Raw genomic sequence first — 24,666 nt, 5'->3', positions numbered from 1 at the left:
TGCCTCTAATCTGCTTTTTAAAAAAATGGGTACGACATTTACTAGCTTGTACGCCATGGCTCACAGAGCGAGGAAGTTCCAGCGAGGGCACTGTTCTGTGGGCTGGTCCCTTTTATGAAACAGACAAGACACTTGGCCACAGGGCTGCCCACCTCCCCCAGACAGAATGCAAGACGGTCACACTGTGGCTCTGACCAGGTCCACAGACATGCGGTGGCACTGACACGCCCAGCGGAGCCTTGGCCCTCCAGACAGCAGGTGCCGGGCCGGAGGAAGCGGTGAGCGCCCGGGAGGAGCCCCGGCAGGGTCTGTGGGTGATAATACATTTCACACAGAGGCTTTGTCCCCAAAGATGGGCTAATCTGCTTCTGACTGAGCATTTCTGATCATCCATTACTGCTTAACAATGGCTCCAAAAGTGAGTCACTTGACACAAACGTTTTATCCTGTCACATATTCCGTATGTCATGAATTGGAGACGGGCTCGGCTAGGTGATTCTTCTGCTCCATGGGGTTCGACTGAGTTCAAACAGTGTCTCAGCTGGGCAGCCCAAGACAGCTTTCCATGGCTGGTGCCTCTGCAGGGTTGCTGCGAGGCCGTGCGTGGGCGCCTGCCAACCAGACCCTGGGGTGGTGTCCCTCTCACGCAGGCTCAGGGTCGGCGCACAGTTAGCCTGTGGCTGGTTTCCCTCAGAGCCAGGGTGCAAGGAAACCAGGTGGAAGCACGTGGCCTTTTCTGGCTGAGCTTCTGAGTTCATTCAGCACCACTGTTGTTAGGCTCGAACCACAGGCTGGCCCGCATTCAAGGCAGGGGCGCCGGATTCCAGCCTGGGTGGCGGGCGGTGCATCACACAGCGGAAGGCCACGTGGGGTGGGGAGCACTGCTGTGCGTCTTTGGAGCATGCATGTGCCACTCTGAGAAGCTACCGTGCTCATGCGAATGAAGGGAGAGAGGTTCGGGAGGTTGCCCCGACTTCCCCGGTGAGTAAAGACACACGCCTTGTACTAGGCTCCTACTGGCTATTTTCTGCTATTCGGATCTGTTTGTCCTTGTTTCTTTGTCTGGGGGATGGTTTGAATGGCAGGTTCTTTGGATCACAGATAGTTCAAGTATCCAAGGTGTTCGCCACACTCAGATGGCGGGCGCTTGAAAGCAGCTTTGGTTCAAAGGGTGCATGTCTGCTCACAGCACCCCTTTTCCCACTCAGCGCAGGGCGTCCAGTGACCAGTGAACATTGCCAATGATTAGCCCAGTGAGCTGACACTCCAGTGCTCGGGAGAACTTAGAGGTCTGGAGTCCTGGCTTTGACATTTGCTGTCCTGGGCACTTAAGCAAGTGAGTGCACCCAGTTTGGTGGTCATCTGATTAGGCTCCCTCACTTGGCACTTTAGAAATAGAAGCTGTGCTCAGAACTGAAGACTCAGTTCAAATCCAAGCTGACTTAGAACCCTAGCATTCTTTACCTTGGAGATGGAGTAGCTCTTAGCAGCCCAACCCTTGCATTTTACAGATGAGGAAATTGTGACCCAGATTGAGCAAATGGCTTCATGGCTTGCCCGAGATAACACAAAGCTGGTTCACAGTGAGGGTGGAAATCGGCTTCCATCTGTCTGAATCAAAGACTAGAATCCGTGGTAGGCTGTGTTTACATGTTCCACACCCTTCTGTGATGTGCATGTGCACATGAGCTCACTGATCCCACTAGGTCACGCCGCATAGCTCCCTGGTGCAGTGACTGGTGTGCGCTAAGCTGTTGGCTCTGACATCGGAACGTCCTTGGGCCGCGTGGCGGACCTGCCGCAGGAGTTGGTCAGCGCGGACGGGCAGCTCTGAGTTCTCACTGGGGTCTGCTTGCTGTCTGGTCTTAGAAGTCACTTTCTTCCCTGAGTCCTGGGACCTGGCTGTGAGAGCCCATGAGCCCAACCACTTGTCGGTGCCAACTGTGCCGGCCTCTTCACACGGCACAGCCATCGAGCCCCTGCCACGCCTGCCGGCCACGGCACTGCAGACAGCAGACAGCCTGGCAGAGGCACCTCGCTGGCACGGAAGACAGGAGGACTCTTCCTGACTTCCTGTCAGACTCTGCAGTCCACTGCTTTCCAGAATGTTCCCCTGTCCAGACTCCCTAAGTCTCAGGACTCCTGGAAGATGGACACTCTGAGCTGCCTCTAGGGCAGAGTGCGTCCCGTGCGCAGAGCTTATGGGAGGCAAAGTTGTATCTCAAAATGACAGAGAAGTTTCAGATCACAAGTACTTTCTAAGACTCGGAAGTATCCACCTTAAGAGGGGAGCTTGGCCAGCTCTGGAGGGTGCTGGGTTCCGTGAGCTGCTAGTCTTACTGGCTCCTGGGGCCAACTCCAGCTCCAGTTCTGATGGCCCACAAAGCAGAGAGCGAGTGTCGAGACTCAGGAGTGTGTGGGCTCAGGCTGACGTCTGAGTCGGTCGTCTCATCAGCTCCGTGGCCTCGGGTGGGTCACTGAATGTGTCAGTCTGTTTCCACACCCTCGTGTTGTGATGAGGGTGATGCGCTCTGCTGGGCAGTTCGGAGCATGAGCCCTCTCGCGCCGGGGCGGGCAGCGTTTGGAGCTGGGTGGGCTTGTCCTGTGGGCTGGGAGCCTCAGGGGCAGAGCGTCCGCATCAGTCCCTTAGAGGAGGAGGGCGGCTGTTCCCGCTGGCTGTGTCCTGTCGGGGGCAGTCTGCCGGAGGGAGGGCCTGTGGAGGAAGGTGAAAACAGTGACTTTGGTTGATGGTCCAGCCCCTGGGACCTCTGAATGACTAAGGTGCATGGGGACACTGTGCACAGAGGTGTTGAATGAGTGGGAAGTCGAGCTGAGTGGATTTCCTGAAACTCTTAGTCAGTGGTTCTAGGAAAGAAGTTGGCAAGTTCAAAAGGTTTGACAGGGATGGTTTCAGGCAGGGATAAGATACTTGTTGGTAGAAAGGAAAATGTAAAGAGAGTGCATGGCCCTCGGTGGGGCCATGTCTCAGCCTGTTCAGGTTTCCCTCTGACATTCAGCCCACTGTTTCCAGCGCTCCGCTGCCAAAGACCGGCCTTCCTCGCCAGGGCTCCCAGCGAGCGGCGGCTCCTCCGGCCCCAGCGGAGTCAAGGCGCCAGAGGCTGTGGTTCTCTGGCCGTGCAAACCAGAAACAGTCCCTGCTCCCCGCAACCCCTGTGCTGCCTGGAACTCCCCTAATTCTGGGGATGTGTGGGGAACTAACTTTTATCTTTTTAAAAGAACAAAACCAGTTTACGGACAACCTATTAAAAGTTCTGCTTTGAGCCAGAACAATTTTCGACAAAAGCTGCCCCAAATCCGGCCACATATTTCTCTTGAGGCTCTTCCCTACCCCCAGCCTCCTACCCTCGTGCTTCCCAGAGACTTAGTTCAAAATACTCTTATTTTGCTTTACTTTAGCATTTAAAACTTTCCACACTTAATTTTGATGTAAATATTTATTTTCCCCATGTGTTTCAGGTTTATACCGCGTGCCTAAAACAACATGTTTGGGTGTAGGAGCCGGTTTTACCTGCTGGAGGGGACTGAGCAGTGTTCCTAGGCCCTGGTCGCTGCTCGAGGTTATGCAGGGTCAGGGTCAGTCACCCTGTCTTTGGATGACGGTACCACCTGTAAGAACGAGGCGGAATGAGGCGGTGCAGGGTCTCCAGAAGTGCAGGTTTATTGGGAATCAGCCTGCCGGACTACCTCTGAGGAGAGAGCAGCAACCGGCTTGTACAGGCTAGGGCTTTTCAAACTCAGGGCTGCAGGGTGTCGTTCAGCGGAGGAGATGTGGTCGTCTTTGATTGGTCAGGCCTGGGGTCTCCCAAGTTCTTGATTGGTCGGGGGTTGGGGTCTCCTGAAACTTGTTTTTCTTGAGGAGCGACCATTTGCAGTTTTGGTGGGTTAGGGCGGTTCTGTCATTCTGTTCCTCCTGACTGGAGTGATGGGTTTTGGTTTTCTGGAATGAGAGGCTTAGGGAAAGCTTAAACTATAAGAGTGATGGGTTTTGGTTTCTTGGAATGAGAGGCTTAGGGCAGTAATATGGAAGTTAAGAGCTAACACCACCTGACTCAGAGCTTCTAGACATAGTTACTGAAACCTTTCAAAAATAGGGTGAAGACAGAAATGAACAAGTTCGACTTTCTGGGTGATGTCCGCCAGTCTGGCTCAGCGCTTTGCTCTCGCTGTCCATCTGCCTCATTCCTGCTCCTTCCTTCAGCTCTTCACACATCTGGGGCCTTTTTTAAAAATTCCCGACCTGATTTTTTAAAAATCCTTTTCCTCTGTTTTTTCTTACACTGAGTTTGGCAAAACACAGTTATTTGAAAAAAACACAAACAAACAAAAAACAAGGGTAGAATTGTAACTCAAATACTTGACATGAGCTGCCCTTAAAATTTATTTCTTCCAGTAAAAAGGTCAACTGAGATTCAGGCAGAAATGTAGACATGCCTGCGATCTGAAGATGTGTTTGAAGGAAGTCGGGCAGGAGCGGCGTGTTCTGCCGAAAAGCACCGGACCGACTCCTTCCCTCGGGTCTGCCCGAGCCCCGTCCCTGCACGTCCCTGCACGGGGCACTTGGGTCCCAGCCTTGCTGGGGGTTTTGATTGTTGAAAGTAATCACTAGGACGTGTCTGTGGTTTAATTGTCTGAAGCCACTTTCTGCCAAGGTCACAGTAAAGCAGCTATTTTGCCAAAGTCCACAGAGAAACCGTGGTCCTTCCCTGGGCGGAGCCGGGGCGGGGCGGGGCCGGGGCGGGGCGGGGCGGGGCGGAGGCTGCCGCTCCAGGAGCTCAACGTTTCGGTTTTGTTGTTCTGGAATAGGGTCCTGGAAACAGCTCCGCTTCTCACCCAGCCAGATGTGTGGCTTTGAGAAGAGGCCGGGCCGCACGTGCCTCGGCTGGACGGGCGCTGGCAGGACAGGCCTCTGCGCTCTCCCAGCTCTGCAGCGCTGAGGGGCCTGGGCCGCTGCCCTGCGTACCTGCAGCCTGACCTTCTGGCGGAAAGCTACTACTGGCCGTGATTTTCAACGTGCTGACCGACCTCACATCATCCTAGGCGAGGCCCGGCCTGTGTCTTGGGCACGGGTGCTTCCCTCCGAGGGGAGGCCGCGCAGCTCCTCCGGCCTTGGCTGAAGTGACCGCTCAGAGTGGGCATCGGACTGGCCGCGAGCGAGGCCACAGCACACAGCACCTACCAGTGCTCCCGCCCGGCCCCTTTCCCAGGCTCCGACGTGCTGGGGTTGGGCTTGCTGTGGAGAGAGGGCCGAGCCGCGAAAGAAGGCAGTGGGCCTGGGCTGGGGCAGCTCCGCCAAGCCAGGCTCCTGTGCCTGGGGGCCGGTGGCGGCCGGCACTCGGCGAGCCGGTCCGTGGGAGGCCACGGGAGGGAGGGGGGGAGCCCTCCAAGGACGCTTCCAGGAGGATCGCAGCTTCCACGTACTTTCATTGTCCCTGGTGGCAAGAGGCCGCCATGCGGTCTCTGGGACCGCGATTTGTTTGGTTGAGTCTGGTGGTCTGTCACTGGGGAGGTGGGAAGACAGGTGTTGGAGGAGGGAACTAGCGCGAAGGTCACAGAAACTGTATTTTTGAAGAATAAGGGCTGGCCAAGACACCCACCCTCTTAGTCTCGTCTATATTGTCTGTGAACCGGAGTGACACAGACGTGGCAAAACGAAGGAAGAACGCTCATGTCACGCTGCTCCCCGCGTCGCATCTGGGACTTCGGTCACGTATTAGGTGTGCGGGACTGGCCTCAGCTGGTGGGTGTGACTCCTGCTCTTTCATATGCTTCCAGAGAACCCCGAGTCTGGCTGAGACATGAAAGGTGGGGACATGATAAGCTAACGAGTGTCCAAAAGGCACAAAGCAGTGTGGTCAGTGCTGATGTGACCTTTTCCTAATCAAGTGGCCACATGAGCCTCAAGGTGGCGTTAGAGGTAAAGGGACAGGAATGTTATGTTTCAGAACCGTGAGGGACGGGGCTGTGTAGACACAGGAAGAGCTAGGGAGGCAGCCCCGGACAGACACCCGGCTAAGAGGAACTCACTGCCCAGCCCTGGCTCCCGGCCACTGGGGTGGAGTTCAGACTGCAGCTCTAAGGCCGGGCCTTTAACGGTCCTGACTGAGTCCCAGAGAGCAAGGGTCATTTCCTCGGTTTGACCACCCTGCCCTACAGTTGGGAACCACCTGGGTCTCCTGTGAGCCATTCAGATTAATGTCTGTTCCAGGCTCAGAGGAGAAGTCAAACGTCTTCAAGGAAATCAGGGAGGGGTGGGTAGGGATTTCTTTCCTGGATTTACTCATTACTCTCAACTTTGCAATAGAGTCACAACCAGAAACAGTGCCTGGTACTTTCTGGGGCTGGGCTTTGTGTAGGCCACGAGGGCTGTGAATAAGACCGGGCCTCTGTCCTCAAGACTGTCGCCACCCACGGGAACCAGACTGGAAACAGGCACGGGAGATGGCGTGACCGCTCCCATTTCTCACCCCTCCTGGTGTAACTCTGCACCTCCCCACCCCACTGGTGGTGGGTCTGGCCACATGACTTGCTTTGACCAGTGGAATGTGGGCAGACAAGAGCGAGCTGGTCTGGGCAGCTGAGTGTTTGCTCACGTTGCTCGCATTTCCATCACAAGAGAAGCCATCTGCCAGGGCTCTGGCCCAGGGAGGATGGGAGGCGCGTGGAGGTGACTTGGATGCCATGGGAAGCTTGGAGCCAAGCTTAACCAGCCTACACTAGGTCACCAACCTCTACCAGACCCACAGGCTTGTGAGCAAGAATGCATGATTGGTGTTTTAGGCCATTCGGTTTTGGGGTGGTTTGTTAGCGGCATGAATGCAATGCTTAACTGATACAGCAGGCAATTGTGACACAGAGTGGGAGGGATCACGGAGACACACAGGCCTCTGATCATCTGGGGACAAAGAATGTTTCACGAGCTGGTATACATTCACTTTTTGGACCCTATTTTGCGTTTCCTCTGTGATGCTCTGCACCAGTTAGTGGTGTATAGACGCCCTCAGTGTGTGTCCGCTGCATGCAAAACAGGAGTTAATCCCTAAGAACTGATCCATTAGGACTATAGGAAAAGTTCTCTGACGAAGAAAATGAGCACCTTTTGACTAGTAGTGATTCATCCACTCATTCCGTCATTCAGCACCCAGGAGGTAGGCTCTAATTGTGCATAAAATAAAGTAGACCCTTGTGCACAGAGCTACCTTTTGGAGCGAGGAGGCCTGGGGACCGTGATGCCACAGAGCACGGAGCGGGAGAGGAGGACGTGGAGCTTTGGGCAGAGGGGCCACCGCACGCGGGACGGTTACTCGCCGAGTGACATTTGAGCACAGGCCTGGGAGAGGAGGGCCGGAGCAGGCCAGGGCAGAGCGCAAGGCGCAGGGCAGGAAAGGGAGAACCTCCAGGCACAGAAGCTCCCGCCGAGGACCCGGGAGTGCTCTGGGGAGTCAGTGTTCTGTGTTCAGCTGTAGAAGAGCAACTTTTCAGATTTTGAGTTTTCTTGTTAAAAAATCTAGGCGAAAAGGTTTCTTTTATTAGGTGAAGCTTCCAGTAGCTGCCCTGGACGATCTTCAGGGGGCTCTCTCTTTGGATGTCGGTGGCTCCTGGTGACCCCTCTGCCTCCTCCCGCAGGCTGCCAAGCGCTGGGCCTGAGGCCCCCGGGCCCTGTGTCCTCTGGAAGTTGCTGGGAGCGATGCTCGTCTTGTGCCTGTGCATGGTGTGCGCCTCTGCCTCCCCCACGCAGCCCGAGGGACACAAAGGTAAGGACGGGGTCCCCCGCCGGAACGCCCTTCCAGCAGCGTGTCTGAGGAGAGGTGTTCAGCCAGGCAGCTTGTGCGTCTACCCACAAAACACGGTGTGATTGCCAGAGGGAAAGGGTGTGGGGGGGCCACGTGGGCCGAAAGAGTCAAAGGCGTGGTGACGGAAGGAAAGTAGACTTCGGGCGCTGAGCGCACACTTGAGGGTACAGATGTCAAATTACAATGTCAGACACCTGGAGTTTATATAACACCACTAAGCAGTGTCACCTCAGTAAATACAATAAAAAAGAAAGCAAATGAAATGCAAATACAGTCTCTGATGTCCCCCTGGGCCTCCGTTACTCCTGCCAAAGGAGGGAACCGAAGGAGCTGAGCTTTCGTCCTTGATAAAAGGTGCCTTTGGGTTTTAATCGCACATCCTGTCAGCACTAAGCTTTCTTGTATCTGAACTCTTCCAAGATCTACTTTAATAAAGAGTCGACAAGTAAAAAATATGGCCAAATATTTTAGTTATTATTTTTGTCACACGTGAACCCCATTTTACTTTTTCCACAAAATGTAAATCAGAACTGATAGCAAACCTAATGCTGTTGTTTGGGAGTTTTGAAGCCACATGACCAGAGGGGTCAATGGGGTGCCCAGAGTGTGGGCACGCAGTCAGGGGGAGCTGCTTTGTCGGATGTGCTCGCCAGAGGCAGCTTCAGGACACGAAGCTGACTGATGTCTCTCTGTCCCCAGTGGCCGCAGAAAACTGCCAGTATCGTGGCAAGCATTTTAAAACCAGCTTCAAGGTGGAAGGGGAACCTGTGGTTCTGAGGTGCCCCCAGGTGCGGTATTGGTTGGGGGCCTCTGCCAGGCCTCATGTCAACATGACGTGGCATAAGAACGATTCGGCTCCGGTGGCCCCAGGGAAGGACGGGCCACGAGTGTGGGTCCAGGATGGCGCTCTCTGGCTGGTGCCAGCTGTGCAGGGGGACTCGGGCACCTACATCTGCACTGTCAGGTAAGTCCCTCCGGGGCTGCTCGCGGGGTTCTTCAGTGAGGACCTGCACTGCAGAGTCGGGTGCACAGGTGACGGATGGCACCTTGGTCCTCTGCACTGTTCCTGAAGTGCCCAGAGGCCTCCTGCCCCTGCCTTGGTCCTTGTCAGATGTCACTTCTTCAGCACCGTGTGTAACAGTAGTCTTGCCACTCTCCTCACCTGGTCTTCGTCGGACGCTTGCACATGTGTGTCTAGTTCACGTCTGCCCACCTGTCAGAGTGCTGACTCCAGGAGGGTGGGGACTCGGTGGGCTCTGTCCACTGCTCAGTCCACACAAGCATGAGACGTAGGTACAGAACATGGAACAGAACCTGACCCCTGGGTGAGACAGAGACAATGCCACTGCTCACTGGGCACGTGAGGGAACCACGCTCCCCGGAGAAGTTCTCCCCCCCAGGTCGAGCCCGCTCTCTGTAATTGTGGAAACACGTGCATCACACAAAATTGCCTGCAAGAATCCGTTCACCTGTAACCACCACCACCACCCAGCTCCAGAACTCTTCACCCCCCCAAACTGAAAGTCTGGTCCCTTAAACAACAACTCATTGCCCCTCCCGAGCCCCTGGCGGCCGCCCTCCTACTTTCTATGGCTGTGACTTTGCTTCAAGTACCTTCCACGCGTGGAACCATACAGCAGTTCTCCTGGTGATGGCTTATTCCACTTAGGATACTGTTTGCAAGGTTCATTCTTGTTGTACAATGTATCAGAATTTCATTTCTTTTTAAGACAATGATATTCCATTGTCTGTAGAGACCACATTTGCTTATCTGTTTATCTATCAATGGGCACTTACATTGCTTCTGCCTTTTAGCTATTGTGAATAATTGTGTAATGGGTACACAAATATGGGTGGAATCGGCAAGTCATGTGGTAATTCCACGTTAAGTTTTTGGGAAACCATCATGCTATTTTCCACAGTGACTATACTGTTTTACATCCCCACAGCAATGTACAAGTTTCCAATTTCCACATCCTCACCAATACTTACCATTTTCAGTTGTTTTTTTGGGGGGTGGGGTATAACAGCCTTTCTGATAGATGTGAAGTATAGATGATTGTGGTTTTGATTTGCCTCTTCCTAATGACTAGCTTTGTTGAGCATCTTCCCATGTACTTTCTTTGGAGAAGTGTCTATTCAAGTCCTTTGCCCATTTTTTAATTGAGTTGTTGATTTGTTTTTGAGTAATAAGAAATATTTAAAAATTCTGGATATCACTTTCTTATCAGATATAGGATTTGCAAATACTTTCTCCTATTCCATGGTTGCCTCTTTACTCTGTTGACAATGTTCTCTGATGCACAGGAGTCTTTAAATCTGAAGAAGTTCAATCTGTCTATATTTTCTGGGTGCCTGTGCTTTTGATGTCATATCCGAGAAATCATTGCCGTATCTAATGTCATAACGCTTTCACCCTGTGTTTCCTTCTAAGAATTTTTATAGTTTTAGCTCTTCTCTTTAGTTAGGTCTTTGGCCCATTTTTAGTTAAATTCTGTGTATGGTGTAAGGCAATGGTCCAACCTCATTCTTTTGCATGTGGCTGTCCAGTTTGTCCAATGCCTTTGTTGGAAAGACTCCCTTCCCCATTGAATGGCCTTGGTCTATCTTGCTGCTTCGTGAAGGAGAAAGTACAGGTATAATGTTAGAGACCTTAAAAATTTCCTGGCTTCCTTCTTCTGAAAGCATTAGGGCTGACTGTCGGTCTGACTGGGAAGGGGAACTCCTGGCCTCCTCTCTTCAGCCGCCAGCTGCCCCCTCCCCTGGACTGCCCCCTCCCCAGGGCTGCCCCCTCCCCAGGGCTGCTCCCTCCCCAGGGCTGCCCCCTCCCCAGGGCTGTCCCCTCTCCAGGGCTGTCCCCTCCCCAGGGCTGTCCCCACTGCTCCTACCAGGCAGCATGAAGGCTCTCCAGGTTCCACAGACTCGTGTGATTGGAGGAGGAGCTATACCCATGAATACTGACATTAAGAAAGAGAAGCAAAGAAAGTGACATTCTTAGCACAAAGGAGTTCCTGGTGAATGGGAGAATTTTAGACACTATGAGCCTCAGTCTTAGATGGTGCGTGTGTGTGTGTGTGTGTGTGTGTGTGTGTGTGACGTTCTGTCAATGAACCCTGCCTGGGAAGCAGACAAGCAATTTCTTATTTTTATATCGGAAATACAAATGTGTGATTTTACAGTAGCTATAAATACACAGTTTTTGTTTCCTTTCTAGAGTAAAAAATCCTATATTTTTTTCTAAGGAGCACTAGTAGGAAAGCTTACAGGTATGTTGGAAAAAGAATAAGCTTTGGAGTCAGGATGACAGGGTTGTGAATCTGAACCCTCTCATTTTCTATCTCGGTCTGATTACTCGGCCGTTTCGGCCTCAGTTTCATCCTCTGTAAAGAGGTCCGTTGGGTGGGCTCTGGGATCACGGCATGAAGCTCGGAGTCAGGGGAGCCCGGAGCAGGTGGTCCGTAGACACAGAGAAATGCACTTTCCCCCAAAGGCAGTGCTTGCTGACTACTGAAGTGATAATTTGCAAAAATCAGGGAGACACAGGCTGAATCATGTTTGTCTTAAAGATTGTTTTTATACTTCAGTATAAAATTATAGCTAACATTCATATTTTATTTTCTATTCTTCTAGAAAAGTAGAGGTCTGGCATTGGGGGGCAGAGGACATCTGCTGGGCCAAGCTTTCTGAGCCTATGGACAGTTCCCTGAGCAGGTCTCTGAAGCTCTTTCCAGTCTGAGGCTGGGGTTCCACAGGACTGCCAATCATCAGCAGTTGCTACAATACCCTTTGGCATTTACAGCCAGAGGCCATGAAATTGCCCTGTGCCCATGACATTTATAACCCTGTGATCTAGAACCCACAGGGCCTGTCCATCGGGGTGGGGAAGGTTATGCTGCTGAATCACACAGGCGCCAAGTCTCAGCGGCTTCAAACAACAGGCGTAGTTGTCACTCGGGCAGCAAGCCTGGGTGGCTTGGCAGACACTCAGGGACCGGTCAGTCACTGCGGCAACAAAAACATGTTCCGAGGGCTCCTGCTGGTGTAGGTGACACACGGCTGGCGCGTTGACTAGTTAGGCAGCTGCACTTCCCACAGGGGGCCCAGGCAGGTGACCCCACTGTGAGCAGCACTGGTGACTCCTACCCTTTTGTTGTGGGGGTGCCACACTACATGGGGACAGGGTGATCGAATCTCCCCACCCCTCTCTATTGGGGTATTTTCATGGAGTATCTCGCTCAAGGGGAATTGCCAGATCAATAATGTGAACAGTTGGTAACTCTCAATGTGTCTAGTAAGCTTGGTTTCTGGAGATATTGTTTTAATTGGAGGGCTTTCTCAGGGCCCGACTGGGTTTCAACCTTGGTTTGACCTCTTAGTAGCTATCCAGCCTTAGGGAATGACTTAATTTCTGTATAGCTAGTTTTCCTCATTCAAAAATGAGATAACGATAGTTTTTAGCTCAAGGTGTTGGAGAATGGGTGAAATGAGGGCGCAGCCCTGGTCTGCAGGCTCGTCCAGCTGCTTGCGACTGGGCTACTCTCCGGGTTGGTGGTACTCCCCCCCCCCCCCCCCCCCCCCGCATTTCCAAGGCGATAGTTAACTTTCTGTATTTCTTTGTGCACAAAATCTTTGTTCATTTCTCAGGTAGCTTCTCAGGTAGCTAGAAACTTAGTGACATAATGATATTTTTATGTTTTTCTACTTAAAAATTAGTTTCAATTCATATCCTTTGTCTTTCCCCCTGTTTCCTCCATGTTTCTGGAAGTGAGTTGCCTGTGCTCTAGGGTGTTGATAGAATTATGATATTGAGATAGTTAGTCCAACACCCCCCCCAAATTAAAACCCAAACAAATAAACTTACCAAGTTAATTTTCCCCATGCAGTATTACAAAAATCTTTTATAGATTTTATAGTAAGTTCTCAGTAGTTCTGTGAAATTAGACTTCAGTTAATAAACAATTCCCCAGAGAAGTGAAGGGAATTTTCTTTGCACGGAGACAGTAGCTCTCGGGAAACAATTTCTTCATTTAGATACAGTTCCCTGAACCAGGAATTGTCTCAGTACCTGGCAGGGTTTGGGCCTGTCTGAAGAGGACCTGGGGATTGCTCAGTGGCCCTTGATGGTGTTGAAATCAGACTTGTGAAGGGACTTTCGGGAAATACTCAGACTATATCACCATTTCTATGTAACAATTATGATGCGGTGCTTTTTTTTGTCCCCCAAGAATTCAAAAGATCAGGGACGGAAGCATTGCCATACCCATCGAGAAAATGCAGACTTGCATGGGGCTGGGGAAATTGTTGTGGATTTCATTCAGGGTTGCTTTTATTTTGCCTTGCCATTTATTGCCCACCCCTTTTTCCTTTTAAATTAGAAACGCCTCTTACTGTGATGAAATGTCCATTGAGCTCAGGGTTTTCGAGAACACAGAAGCGTCCCTGCCTGTCGTCTCTTACCCCCAGATTCTAACCTTCGCGACCACTGGGTCCTTAGTTTGCCCTGAACTGAGTGAATTCACCACCAACAAAGCTGACATGAAGATTCAGTGGTATAAGGTACATCTTTAAAAACTGGCATTTAATTAAAATGTATTTTATTAGCCATAGCACAGATACAAAATACCCATTCTGAAGATAACACATTCACTTTTATATTTGTTTTTTAAAACCAGTTTATTAAAAAAGGGTCGTGATTAATATGTTCTATTAGTCCTTATGTGGTTTAGGTAAGGATCCTCAGAAGAGTGATTTGAAAATATGAAATAAATCCTGAGTAAACAGCTGAAAAAGATAGCATTTCACTGTCTATTAAAACTGAGAAAACAGCCCTGGCCCGTTTGGCTCAGCGGTTGGAACGTTGACCTGTGGTCCTGAGAGACCCGGGTTCGGTTCCCGCTAAGGGCACGAACCTCGGTTGCAGTTTGTCCCCGGCCCTGGTCGGTCGTGCAGGTGGCAGCCACTCGATGTGTTCCTTTCACGTTGATGTTTCTCTCTCTCTCTCTGTTCCTCTCTCTGCCTCCCACTCTACCTGAACAAAAAATGGAAAAATGTCCTCGGGTGAGGATAAAAAAAAACACAAACAAACAAAAAAAAACTGAGAAAACAGCTGTTGGTTTAACGAACAACTCTATGCACATGTCCCTGGTTAAAGGAGTGAAGAGAAGCACAATTCCTTCTCTTGCCGGTGGACTGACGCCGGCACCGGGTCTGGTTGGAGGCTGGTGTGGACACGCCGCAGCCCAGGCTCGAGCCCACGGCGAGAGCGAGGGCGCGGTGGCCGCGGGCGGAGTCCCGGACCGAGGCTGCAGGCCGGCCGCTGCTCCCCGCGTGTCGGCGGCGGGCCCAGGGCTGCAGGCCCGGAGCGTCCTGCCCGCCCTCGCAGGGCAGGCGTGGTGCCCACCGCAGCTCGGTATTGTTTCTCTCATCATTGATAGAAATGAGCCCTTTAATCAAAAAGTCAGGTCCATTTAAAAACATATATGGAAATAACACTATGTACTAACATGTTTACTGAAGCATTATTTATAAAAGAAACTGGAAACGAGACATTCACCATTAGGGATTGGTCAAAGTCATTTCCTCTCCTGGGAACGGGACTATCTCATAAGTACTTATAAAGAGGAGACGATTTTCTGTGTATTAACACAGAAGAAAAAAACAATACTGCTATAGTTAAAAGGCTTTAAATGATCTATGTTATATTTCCTAGTTAAGTAAAAACATGGTTTAATATATTTAAAAACCTGGAGGAGTAGATCTGAAATAACAAAAGGTGTTTTGAGGATAAAGAAAGATGGGCTTTCCATTGTTCATAAGTCAGTATTACTGGTCCTAGTCACAGCTTTTGAGATAAAAATTAGTATACAGTGTGACTTTGAAAAACATTTCCCCCAAGGATTCTGTCCTCTTGGATGAAGACAACGAGAAGTTCTCGAGCGTGAGGGGAACGGCTCGCCTGCTGATCCACAACGTGTCGGCGGCGGACGCGGGCTCCTACCGCTGCGCCCTGGCCTTCGGCCGCCGCGGCCGGCGCTACACCGTCACCAGGCACATCCAGCTGCGCGTCAACAGTAAGTGCGGGCTCGTCCGCGCCCCTTGGTGCCTTCGGGGTGAAAGGAGAACACAGACGTCAACTTCCTAAAACATCAGGCAAATAAGACGAGTGAGACACCTTGAAAGGTAGAAAGCCGGATGTTACTTTGAATAAAGGTGACCCCGAGGTCCAGGTGTGAGGCTGAAGCACACCACTAGAGGGGGCCAAACACTGGTTCGCTTGGGAAGTCCCGTGCCGGCGGCACCTGCAGGGCCAGGTGTCAGGACGGGCTGCTGACACCTCGTGTGGGCTCCAGCGCACCAGGTTTTCGGGTCTCAGCTAGAAGGCGATGCAGTGTACATCCAGTGAAATCGCCCCTGTCGTGTTCCCTGAGACAGGTCTAGTGGCCCTTGAAAGCAGGGTTTCAAACAGTGCGTTCTCTTATTAGTTTAAATGAGCTCTACTTGAAAAAATGTTGTGAACCCTGTGGTCAGTATTTAATATTTGTTCAACAGTAATCCACATGCCCTGCACGCTGGACATCACGCCTGCTGCCGGCGTCCAACAAGTGTTGAAGTCCTGGGCTCTGCCCTGGAGAACACACTCCCTTTCTTTATTTTATATACCGAGTAGCTACACGATTGGCGTCTTTATGGGCATTTCAGAGAGCTCTGGGAATCTACTAAGGTTAAATAATACATTGGTTTGTGAGGGAGAAAGACTAACTTGATTTTCCTCAGAGAATCCAGAGATTCAGCTTCACTGTAGGGAAAATCGTGTCTCCCATGAAATAAAATTGCTGGATGGTATTTCTTTTACTGTCTTGTGAGGATTCACGCATCTCGTGGCCCCACAGGGACACTGAGACCTCCTGGGACTTGGAGTGGACTGCGTCCTGTTCGCGTGGTACTGCGCAGGAACACTAGGGGGCGGTCAGCCTACATGTTAGCCTGTGTGTGGTCTCACTGCGGTTCTGGGAGGGCCGCAGCCTCATCACCTGGGTACTGGGTAGATGTGCAAAATCTCAGGCCCCATCGCAGACCTTCTGAAAGAGAAACAGGGGCCGGGGGAGCGAAGCAATCTGTGTTTAACAAGCCCCCGCCCCCAGGTGAAGCCACTGCCCTCAAGTCGGAGACCCACTGGTATACCAAGACCTTGAGGCTTCTTTGTGCCCTCTCTGCCCAGCGTCTGAGGGGCAGCCATGTGGCTGTGCGGGGAGGGAACAGCCCCTGGCCACAGCCGAGAAGCCACCTGCACTTGGAACGCTGCCGTGGGGCTGCTTAGTGCTTGCTCTTGTCAGAGTTCCATGGGTTCCTTGTGGAAGAAGCGAGGACAGAGCCCGTGGACCTGGAGATGGGCAGCCCTTCGTCCACACCCAAGCTGTTCTTTTTGCTCCAGTTCAGGTGCCCAGTTTCTTCAAGCTGTTGGGGAGCTGGGTTCTGATTCCTAGGAGACCCACCTTTGCCTCCCCAAAGAATTATCTCTTCAATTAATAAGTCACTGTGGCCAACCCGAGTCTCCCTATTTATCACGCAGCTTGGGATTAACATTGCACACAGTGGTCCCCAAACCCCATGCCTCTTTTTTTGCCGAATGACTCTTCAGTACCCTGTGGCAGGCACTTGGGGAGGTGAGGATGGGGTGGAGGGAGATATTTTAGGGCAAATTGACCATGGGCTAAAACCTATCCTGTGGACATTATGAAGTTTACTGGCAAGAATTTATTCATGCCTGGCTGGTGTGGCTCAGTGCTCGAGCGTTGATCCTGCACCAACAGGTCACCGGTTTGATTCCCGATCAGGGCACATGCCCAGGTCGTGGGTCTGATCCCCAGTGGGGGGGCATGCAGTAGATGGCCAGTCGATCTTCTCTCTCATCGATGTTTCCATCTCTCCCTCTGTCTCCCTCCTCTCTCTAAAGTCACTAAAGATATATATATATTTTTAAAGGAATTCATTCAGGAAGCCAGGGAGGGGAATGGTTGATTGTTCATCAGAGAATGGAGAACATCTGTGCGTGGAATGTGTGGCTTCTTCCAGTCATCTTCCTTCTGGGAAACGCACTGGCCAAGGGCACTCGGTTTGGTGGGGGGCCTGTTTCCTTGGCCAGGCAAAGGTCACACCCACAATGGCTGGCCATACTATCAAGGGTGACTTTGTTAATGAGCTAAACAATGAAGCTTGACCCTCAGCTTGAAATGAAGGCTTTCCTAATTGAATCTCTTTTCTGTACGCCTCTCTCAGGAAAACAAGAGGAGACGATCCCTGTGATTATCTCGCCGCACCAGACCATACTGGCGTCGCTGGGTAAGGCCTGCGGCCTGGAACCCCCGTGTCTGCCGGCTGCTCCTGTCCCTTTGGGTGCAGTGGCTGGAGGGGAGACCCTAGCACCCCAGCATGAGAGACTGAATAAGAAATGTGAGGGCTCAGTTCCCTGTGTCAAGTGTTGAAATGGCATTGTTTGAAACAGGTATACTTTGCTTCATGAAAACCCTACCTACAAAAATCTAAATGTAAAAAATCTGCATATTTTGGTAGCGGTCACCGACTGTGGGACGGACGGACGGACGGCAGGATTCCCTTTCAGGGCCAGCGCCGGCAGCGCAGAGAACAACCCACCTGCCCCAGACTTGGCTGAGGCTCAGCACTTCCCTAAGACTCCAGCTGTACAATGAGGCTGACCCGGCCACTGCTGGCCCCCCAGAGACCCTTTCTTGTTGCCAAAACCACTGGTCAGCTGGCGAGGGCACGGCAGTGATGGACAGGAGTGTCCCTTTTCACCGTGCCAACGGAGGCTGTCTGGGTCAGCAGCACTCGCATCCCCCTCGAACACCAGTGTGTCCAGAGTGTGCATCGTTCCTGACATAGACCCTGCGGAAAGGTCTTATTTTCCCCATTTCCAGAAGGAAAAGCTGCCCGGGGGTCACAGGGGCTCAAGAATGGCTAGAAAGTGACACTCGGGTCTGGCTGGGGTTGGACGCAGGCCTTGTGTCTGTGAAGCCTGTACCTTTCTGTGTGTTTGTGTAACAGTTCTGTAGGGTTATGCCCACGTATTAGACCCTGCTGCCGAGTCCTGTCCCCCCAACGCTGTGTCTCTCACTTCTGTCTGGAGGTGCTGGGCTAGTATTTTACACCGCAGTCGGTAGCCATGGAGAACTCAGTGCTGTTTCCTGGCCTCGCCTGGACGTGGCGGCGTCACACGGCAGGAAGGAAGGGGCTGCTTCTGGCTGAGAAACTGGCAGGTCACCAGGGTGGTGAAGGAGGGAGAAGGGCTGGCACAGCACCCGTGAGGAAGAACGAACGGGAAGGATTTGTTCACCCCCTTCGGTAACCTAAACAACGTAACTTCCAGGGACTGAGGCTCCCGGGACGTCCCACTGCACAGGGCACCACGCATGTGACACACAGAGGCTTCTGGAAGGGTTAGTGCCAAGGGAACGTGCCCTGGGGACGGACACGAGAGTGGAGACCAGCATGAGCACAGAGAAAGCATCCGCATGCTCATCGGGGTTTGGGGACAAGCAGAGTCGGTTGTCGAAGGAGCAGCCCTTGAGCTCAGGGCGCCCTGCAGAGCCGAGCCGGCTTCGGAAGCCGCTCGCCTCTGGGTTTATCTGCCGCGGTGACCGTGGAAGGGACTGGAGCCGTTTGGCCGTTACTGATGCTCTGTGAACGGACTCTTCTGAGGGAACTAAGTTTCCTTCTATGAAAAGAATTAGCTGGCGAAGGGTGTTTGAGGAGACAGGGAAGGGTCCCCCACTCAGCTCTGCTGATGGCCGAGGAGCTGGGCTACCCCTGTGTCCAGCGGGTTCTGACGTGCGTGTCCTGTCTTGCTGTCCGCAGGGTCGACACTGGCAATCCCGTGCAAGGTGTTTCTGGGAGCCGGCACACACTCGACCACCATGCTGTGGTGGATGGCCAACAACACCAGCGTAGACAGTGCCTACCAGGACGGCCGCGTGAGGGAGGGGCAGCGCCTGTAAGTGCGTGAAGGTGTTGTCAGCTTAGGGCGTCTTCTGGGCAGAGCTGTGGTGAGACCTCCATAGCTTTACTCGTTTTTTATTTTTATTTATTTTTTATTATTTTTTTTTATCCTCACCCGAGGACATTTTTCCATTTTTTGTTCAGATAGAGTGGGAGGGAGAGAGAGGAAAAGAGAGAGGGGGGGAAACATCGACGTGAAAGGGACACATCGAGTGGCTGCCACCCGCACGACCAACCAGGGCCGGGGACAAACTGCAACCAAGGTACGTGCCCTTAGCGGGAACCGAACCCGGGTCTCTCCGGACCACAGGTGGACGCTCTAACCGCTGAGCCAAACCGGCCAGGGCGCTTTACTCAGTTTTTAAAGAGACAATGTCATATCCAACCGCTCAATATGACACACAGACCATATTCAAAATAATTTTTCCTGTTCTAAATTGATGGATTTTTAGAATTTTAAAAATTGAGTTTTGCTCAGAATTCCCATTTGTTCTTGAGAAACACGCTGTCTGTGTAAGAGCTGAGTTGCAGCCAAGTGCTTGTCACTGAGTCGCATTTTCTAGCCGTGTAATCGAATATTTATTCCTTGACGTTTGCAATTAAACACACTTTGGAGTTAATATATTTCCATTCCCCATCTGCAACCCGAGTGTCAGACATTTTCCTAAACCTCTGAAAAGATGGGACACTTAGCCGCAGTATCTGGAGGCCTTCTGTTTCTCGGGGCGCTCGGGCGGCCACAGTGTCTAAGGAAGTACACGCTAGGAAGGAGGCCCACTGTCATGAGCGTTCGGAGAGGCCCCTCACTCGGAGTGCAGAGCAGTCAGGCGTCAACACGAACCACCTGTGTCGGGGGGACACCATGCAGTGTTCTAAATGACAAAGTACAGATTTTAAAAGTTATGGTGTCAATACTCTGAATTAGCCTGAACTTTGGCTTGCAAGTTTTTTTACTTTTTTTGAAAGACTTACCAAAAAGGATCTTTCTGGTTGCACTGAGTGCATAGAAGTTGTGTGCGGGCAGCTCAGTGGCTTCTTGCAGGCCCTACTGAGGGACAAGCCTGCCCATGTCAGCTCAGTCTCACTGTGCATTTACTGAGGGCGTCCGTCCCCCCCGAGGATGGAGACAAACGTCCTGAGGACCTGCATCAGCAGCAGCTCACCTCCAGGAGGACACAGCCCTCGGACTCCTGGAGCACTTGATGCTTGATGCGGTCGGGCCCCGCTCTGAACCCCAGTTCCCAGTGAGAGCAGCTGTGGGATGGGGGGGTGGGGACGCTGTTGAAAACTGGATCCTGGAACACCCTGCCCTTCTCTATGCAAATGATTTGTTGCTAATACAGTCAAGTTTCTCAAGATGAGACATTTCTATTCCCATTACTGCTTCTTTCTTCATGGAGGGCCTTAGAAAAAGAAATTTTCCACTGATCAAAGTAGCTGGCGCCTGTAGGTTCTCCTTGTAACCAGTGGCCTGTTACAGTGACCGGCTCCACAGGCTTAGAGCTTCTCCCAAATGCCTAACAGCCAGAAGGGCCGTGCTCCTGACTGTCTGAATCTTGAGACCAATGGAAGAACCCTGGGTCCTTCTTGCTGAGGATGTTCAGGTGTCTGCCTTACAGGTGAGCTCCCACCTGGCACACCTTGTTGAAATAAATGTTTTCTCACTCAGGGAATACTCAGAAAATAATGAGAACTACATTGAAGTGCCGTTGATTTTTGATCCAGTCATAAGAAAGGATTTAACCACTGATTTTAAATGTGTTGTTCACAATACGCTGAGCTTTCAGATGCTGCATACCACAGTCAAAGAAGGTACGTATTTTGGGGCCCAAGCCTGTAGGATGTTCTGCGGCTGCTGGACACGGCTGCCCTTCCCCAGAATCAGGGAGCAAGTCCCTCCCACTTCCTGTAGCAGAGCAGTGAGGATAAAACTCTAATGTTTTATGAGTTTTTTTTGTAGGGTGGAGGCTGGCTTTGGGACATTATATTCAAATAAAAATGTAATTAGCAAGCAGGTTTTTGGAAAAGAGAAAATGGTTCTGCGGTAGACTCCAAGCAGCGCCGTGGCCTCCTGCGGTCCCTCCCGGCGCAGCAGGGCCAGCTGTCCCCACGGCCTCCTGAGAAGGGAGGACGGCCTTTATCTGAGCTGAGAAACTTGATCTTCCAAGAGCCGGGGATGGGTGGATACTCAGGGCTCGAGCACCTTTAGGTTTAACGTCATCAGTCAACAGGAAATAAAGTGAAAGACAAATCAATCCAGAGCCCCCATAAGAACATTTAAAAAGAAGAAGGAAAAAACCCACACCACCATTCTGACCCATGGGCTGAGCTTCAGCGCGGAGCAGGAAGGGAGGCAGGTAGCGTGTCTGGCAGCCCCAGAAGACGGCCAGGGCAAGCGCGTCAGCCCCAGCTGCAGCCGCGTCGCGCCCCTGGGCAGTCTGCAGTGGTCCTGGAAGGCACACGCTCCAGTCTCCGTGATTGCTGGGGGCAGCTGCAGACAGACTTCCATTTGGAAAGCTGAGGGCTTGGTTAAGTCTTAGGACAGAGTAGGGCAGCTCAACACAATTTTCTCTAAAAAAGAAACACCTGTGTGTCACCAACACCCTGCATTGGAGCCGCTCACTGGAAACGCAGGTCCCTGGGCTCGTCCCAGAGCCCACCTGGCGTGTGACCGCAGCCGAGCGGGCTCCTTTGTATTCGTCGGGGCACCGTTCTGCTCGGACACGTGTGTGAAGGCCGATGTTTCAGACCATTCCCACCAAAGGGCTGGTGGTAGTTTAGACTTGGAAAAGGAGGACTCCCAGAATCCACTGGTGGTGTTCAGACTAGTGACCCCAAGGAAACGGTGGAGGTCTGGTCCTGATGCTGGGTGCCTTTCCACGTTTCTGGGACGGGAGCCATGTCCTAGTGCTGGGCTGGCCGTGCCTGACCGCGGAGGACACACAGGTGCATTCGCAGAGCTGCTCAGAAAGTGGAAACATCCCTCATTTAAAGCCTCATGGGATTTTAGGGTATAAGACTCGCTTGGAGAAAATGGTCTGAAGTGGTGTTGGTTTCTGGGTGCCTAGACAGACCATGATGAACAGTGGCTTCAGCATGTGGGATTCTGGTCTCATCATCAATGTGTCTAATGACACTCATGTTCTTGTGTTTACTTGTTAACTTTTTATTCATAGTCTCCTCCTCTGTTTTCATGACATGGAAAAGGCAAGGAGTAGACAGAATAGCCAAGCAATAACCTTGACACCTAAAACGTCTGTTTTTAAAGTTTGTTTCTTTCTTTTGTAACTTTACTGAATCCTCATGACACCCATGCTCATGGGAAAAGGGCAGATTTCATCCTGGCTCTGCCACAGTTGGCTGGCCGAGACCTGACCAGACCACGCTGCCTGGGCGCTAGAGAGGGCGGAGCAAGGTCAGACCCTTGGCACCTCCCCTCCCTCTGCCTTGTTTCTCCCCAATGACGGGCTGTTCTGCTGGTTCCGGGAGGCCACCGTGCGGCTCTGCAATGTGGCTGACCCTGGTGGCAGGGACCTGCCTTCTGAAACAGCTCACATGCTGGGACCCACGAGGGACCCACGCCCTCCTCTGGCCCCCTCCCCCGCCCTGCTGCACTGCTCCACTGGGGACAGAGCCTTTGACCAATTTGCCTCTTCTTCTGCAGCTGCCTCGTTCTCCTGGGGGATCGCGCTGGCCCCCCTCTCGCTGCTCGTCTTGGTGTTGGGGGGAATATGGATGCATAGACGGTATAAACACAGGACTGGAAAAGCATATGGTCTGACTGCATTAAGGACTGGCCATCAAGATTTTCAATCCTATCCAAGTAAAATAAAGGAAATAAAATAATTCAAACGCAAATGATATTCTTACTTATGAAAGAGGCTCTGCCTCTTCGAAGGACCCTGCCTTTTCCTTATTTGTTTAACAAAGCTACTGTGTTTCCGGTGGGTTTGTAGAAAAAGACTGAAGTTTAAAGTAAGGTTTATTCTAATGGAAGGACGGAAGTGAGCTGGGTTGGTGAGTTACTCCCTGACGTGTGTGACTGTCTAAAAAAGCGGGGTGCCCGAGACCCGAAGAGGTAAACATCTATGAGTTTGAAATTCACTCAGTCACTATTTAACAAAAGTGTATTAAACATCTATTTTCGCTCTGCTCTGTGGGCGCTGTTATAGATACCCAGATAGTTAAGCCATAGTTTGCCTCTTTGGGAAGAAGGAATTTATTTTGAGACTTGGAAGGATGGTTTAGAAATGCCAAAGCACACACTGTTGAATTTTTTCAAAAAGATAATCCAAAAGATAGCAATTAAAATAGAGCAGACTGTCAGAAAAATGCAAGTTATAACATATTAGTGAACTGAGAAACAGACACAACCTCAAACAGCGTCTGAAATAAAGAGACAGGAAGGGGTATTGAGATAATTGCACACACATTTGGAAAATAATCAGAGCCTCTTACATCATATACCGAAACATTTCCAATTAGATTATTTCATCTTTTTTTTTAAGTCCTCACCTGAGGATATGTAATTGTTGATTTTTTAGAAAGAGAAGAGGAGAGAGACAGAGAGACAGAGAGAAAGAGAAACATCAATTGGTTGTACCCTGATCGGAGATTGAACACGCAACCTTTTGGTGTATGGCACAACTGAGCCACCAGGCAAGGCTAATCAGATTATCTAAACAAATGAAATTGCAGGGAAATTAGCATGACTTACTCCATCACCCATTCAAGTCATTGTTCCAATGTGACCTTCTCAGAGGTCCTTCTAAATAGCACCTCGTTACCTCCTACCTGCTCCTCACACTGCTTTATACATTATACCTCTCGTCACCACCGACCGTCCACTGTGTATTTGCCTAACTTCTACCTGCACCCCCTCTGGAATGGGAGCGCCACGAGGGCAGGGTCTTTCGGCCACGCGGTAACCCCGATACCTGAGTGGTGCCCACCGCACCCTGGGCACGTGATTAGTATTTGTAGAGCAGATGAAACCAGGATGCACCTCTTCTGTTCACTACCAATAGAATCACCAGAGTAAAGATCAACAGGCTTGATGATGTTACAATTCCTGCATGAGAAAATAATAAAAGCAAAATGTAAAGGAAATTGTCAGTCAAATGCAAGGAATTAAAACTATAGCATATAGAGTTATTTACACTTTAAAGAAAAGTATCCTAATCCTAATAGTGAAAGAACACGAGTGAGAAATTTGCAGGAGAGACACACATAAAAGAGCCATGGCCCAGCCGGTGTGGTTCAGTGGTTAGAGCATCATCCTGTACACTGGAAGGTCAAGGGTTCGATTCCTGGTCCGGGCACATACCTGGTTGCAGGTTTGATCCCTAGCCCCAGTTGGGGTGCCTTCCGGAGGCAACTAATCAATGTCTCTCTCTCTCTTTCCCTCTCTCCCTTCCTCCCTTCCTGCCTTCCTCCCTCCCTTCCACTCTCTTGGAAATCAATGGATAAGTATCCTCAGGTGAGGATTAAAAAAATAAATAGCCCTGGCCGGGTTTGCTCAGCGGTTAGAGCTTCGGTCTGAGGTCCAGGGAGACCTGGGTTCAGTTCCCGCTAAGGGCACGTACCTCGGTTGCAGTTTGTCCCCGGCCCTGGATGGGTTGTGCAGGTGGCAACCACTCGATGTGTCCCTTTCACGTCGATGTTTCTCTCTCTCTCTTCCTCTCTCTCCCTCCCACTCGATCTGAACAAAAAATGGAAAAATGTCCTCGGGTGAGGATTAAATAAATAAATAAATAAATAAATAAGAGAGCCATGGAAAATGATCTGTTTCAATAATAACCAGAGATGTAAATTAAAGCAACATTGAGATGCTGAAGCACTC

At 51.2% G+C, this 24,666-nt stretch overlaps 1 protein-coding gene across 1 annotated transcript in view; it reads left to right on the top strand.

Moving 5' to 3' along the window:
- IL1R2 (interleukin 1 receptor type 2) overlaps positions 1–22,670 on the top strand; it is a 29,618-nt gene extending 6,948 nt beyond the window's left edge. Inside the window, exons 2-9 of the mRNA XM_036263351.1 lie at positions 7,645–7,772; positions 8,511–8,775; positions 13,187–13,367; positions 14,707–14,881; positions 17,088–17,150; positions 18,684–18,819; positions 20,494–20,636; positions 22,489–22,670. Coding sequence (XP_036119244.1) covers positions 7,645–7,772; positions 8,511–8,775; positions 13,187–13,367; positions 14,707–14,881; positions 17,088–17,150; positions 18,684–18,819; positions 20,494–20,636; positions 22,489–22,670 — 1,273 coding nt within the window. The remainder of the gene's footprint in view (positions 1–7,644; positions 7,773–8,510; positions 8,776–13,186; positions 13,368–14,706; positions 14,882–17,087; positions 17,151–18,683; positions 18,820–20,493; positions 20,637–22,488) is intronic.
- The last annotated feature ends 1,996 nt before the right edge of the window (positions 22,671–24,666 follow it).

This window comes from Molossus molossus, unplaced genomic scaffold, assembly GCF_014108415.1.
Source record: "Molossus molossus isolate mMolMol1 unplaced genomic scaffold, mMolMol1.p scaffold_m16_p_15, whole genome shotgun sequence".
Classification (NCBI taxonomy): Eukaryota; Metazoa; Chordata; class Mammalia; order Chiroptera; family Molossidae; genus Molossus; species Molossus molossus.
Note: the sequence above shows the minus strand (reverse complement) of the source record. Positions and strands in the feature narration are given on the sequence as shown.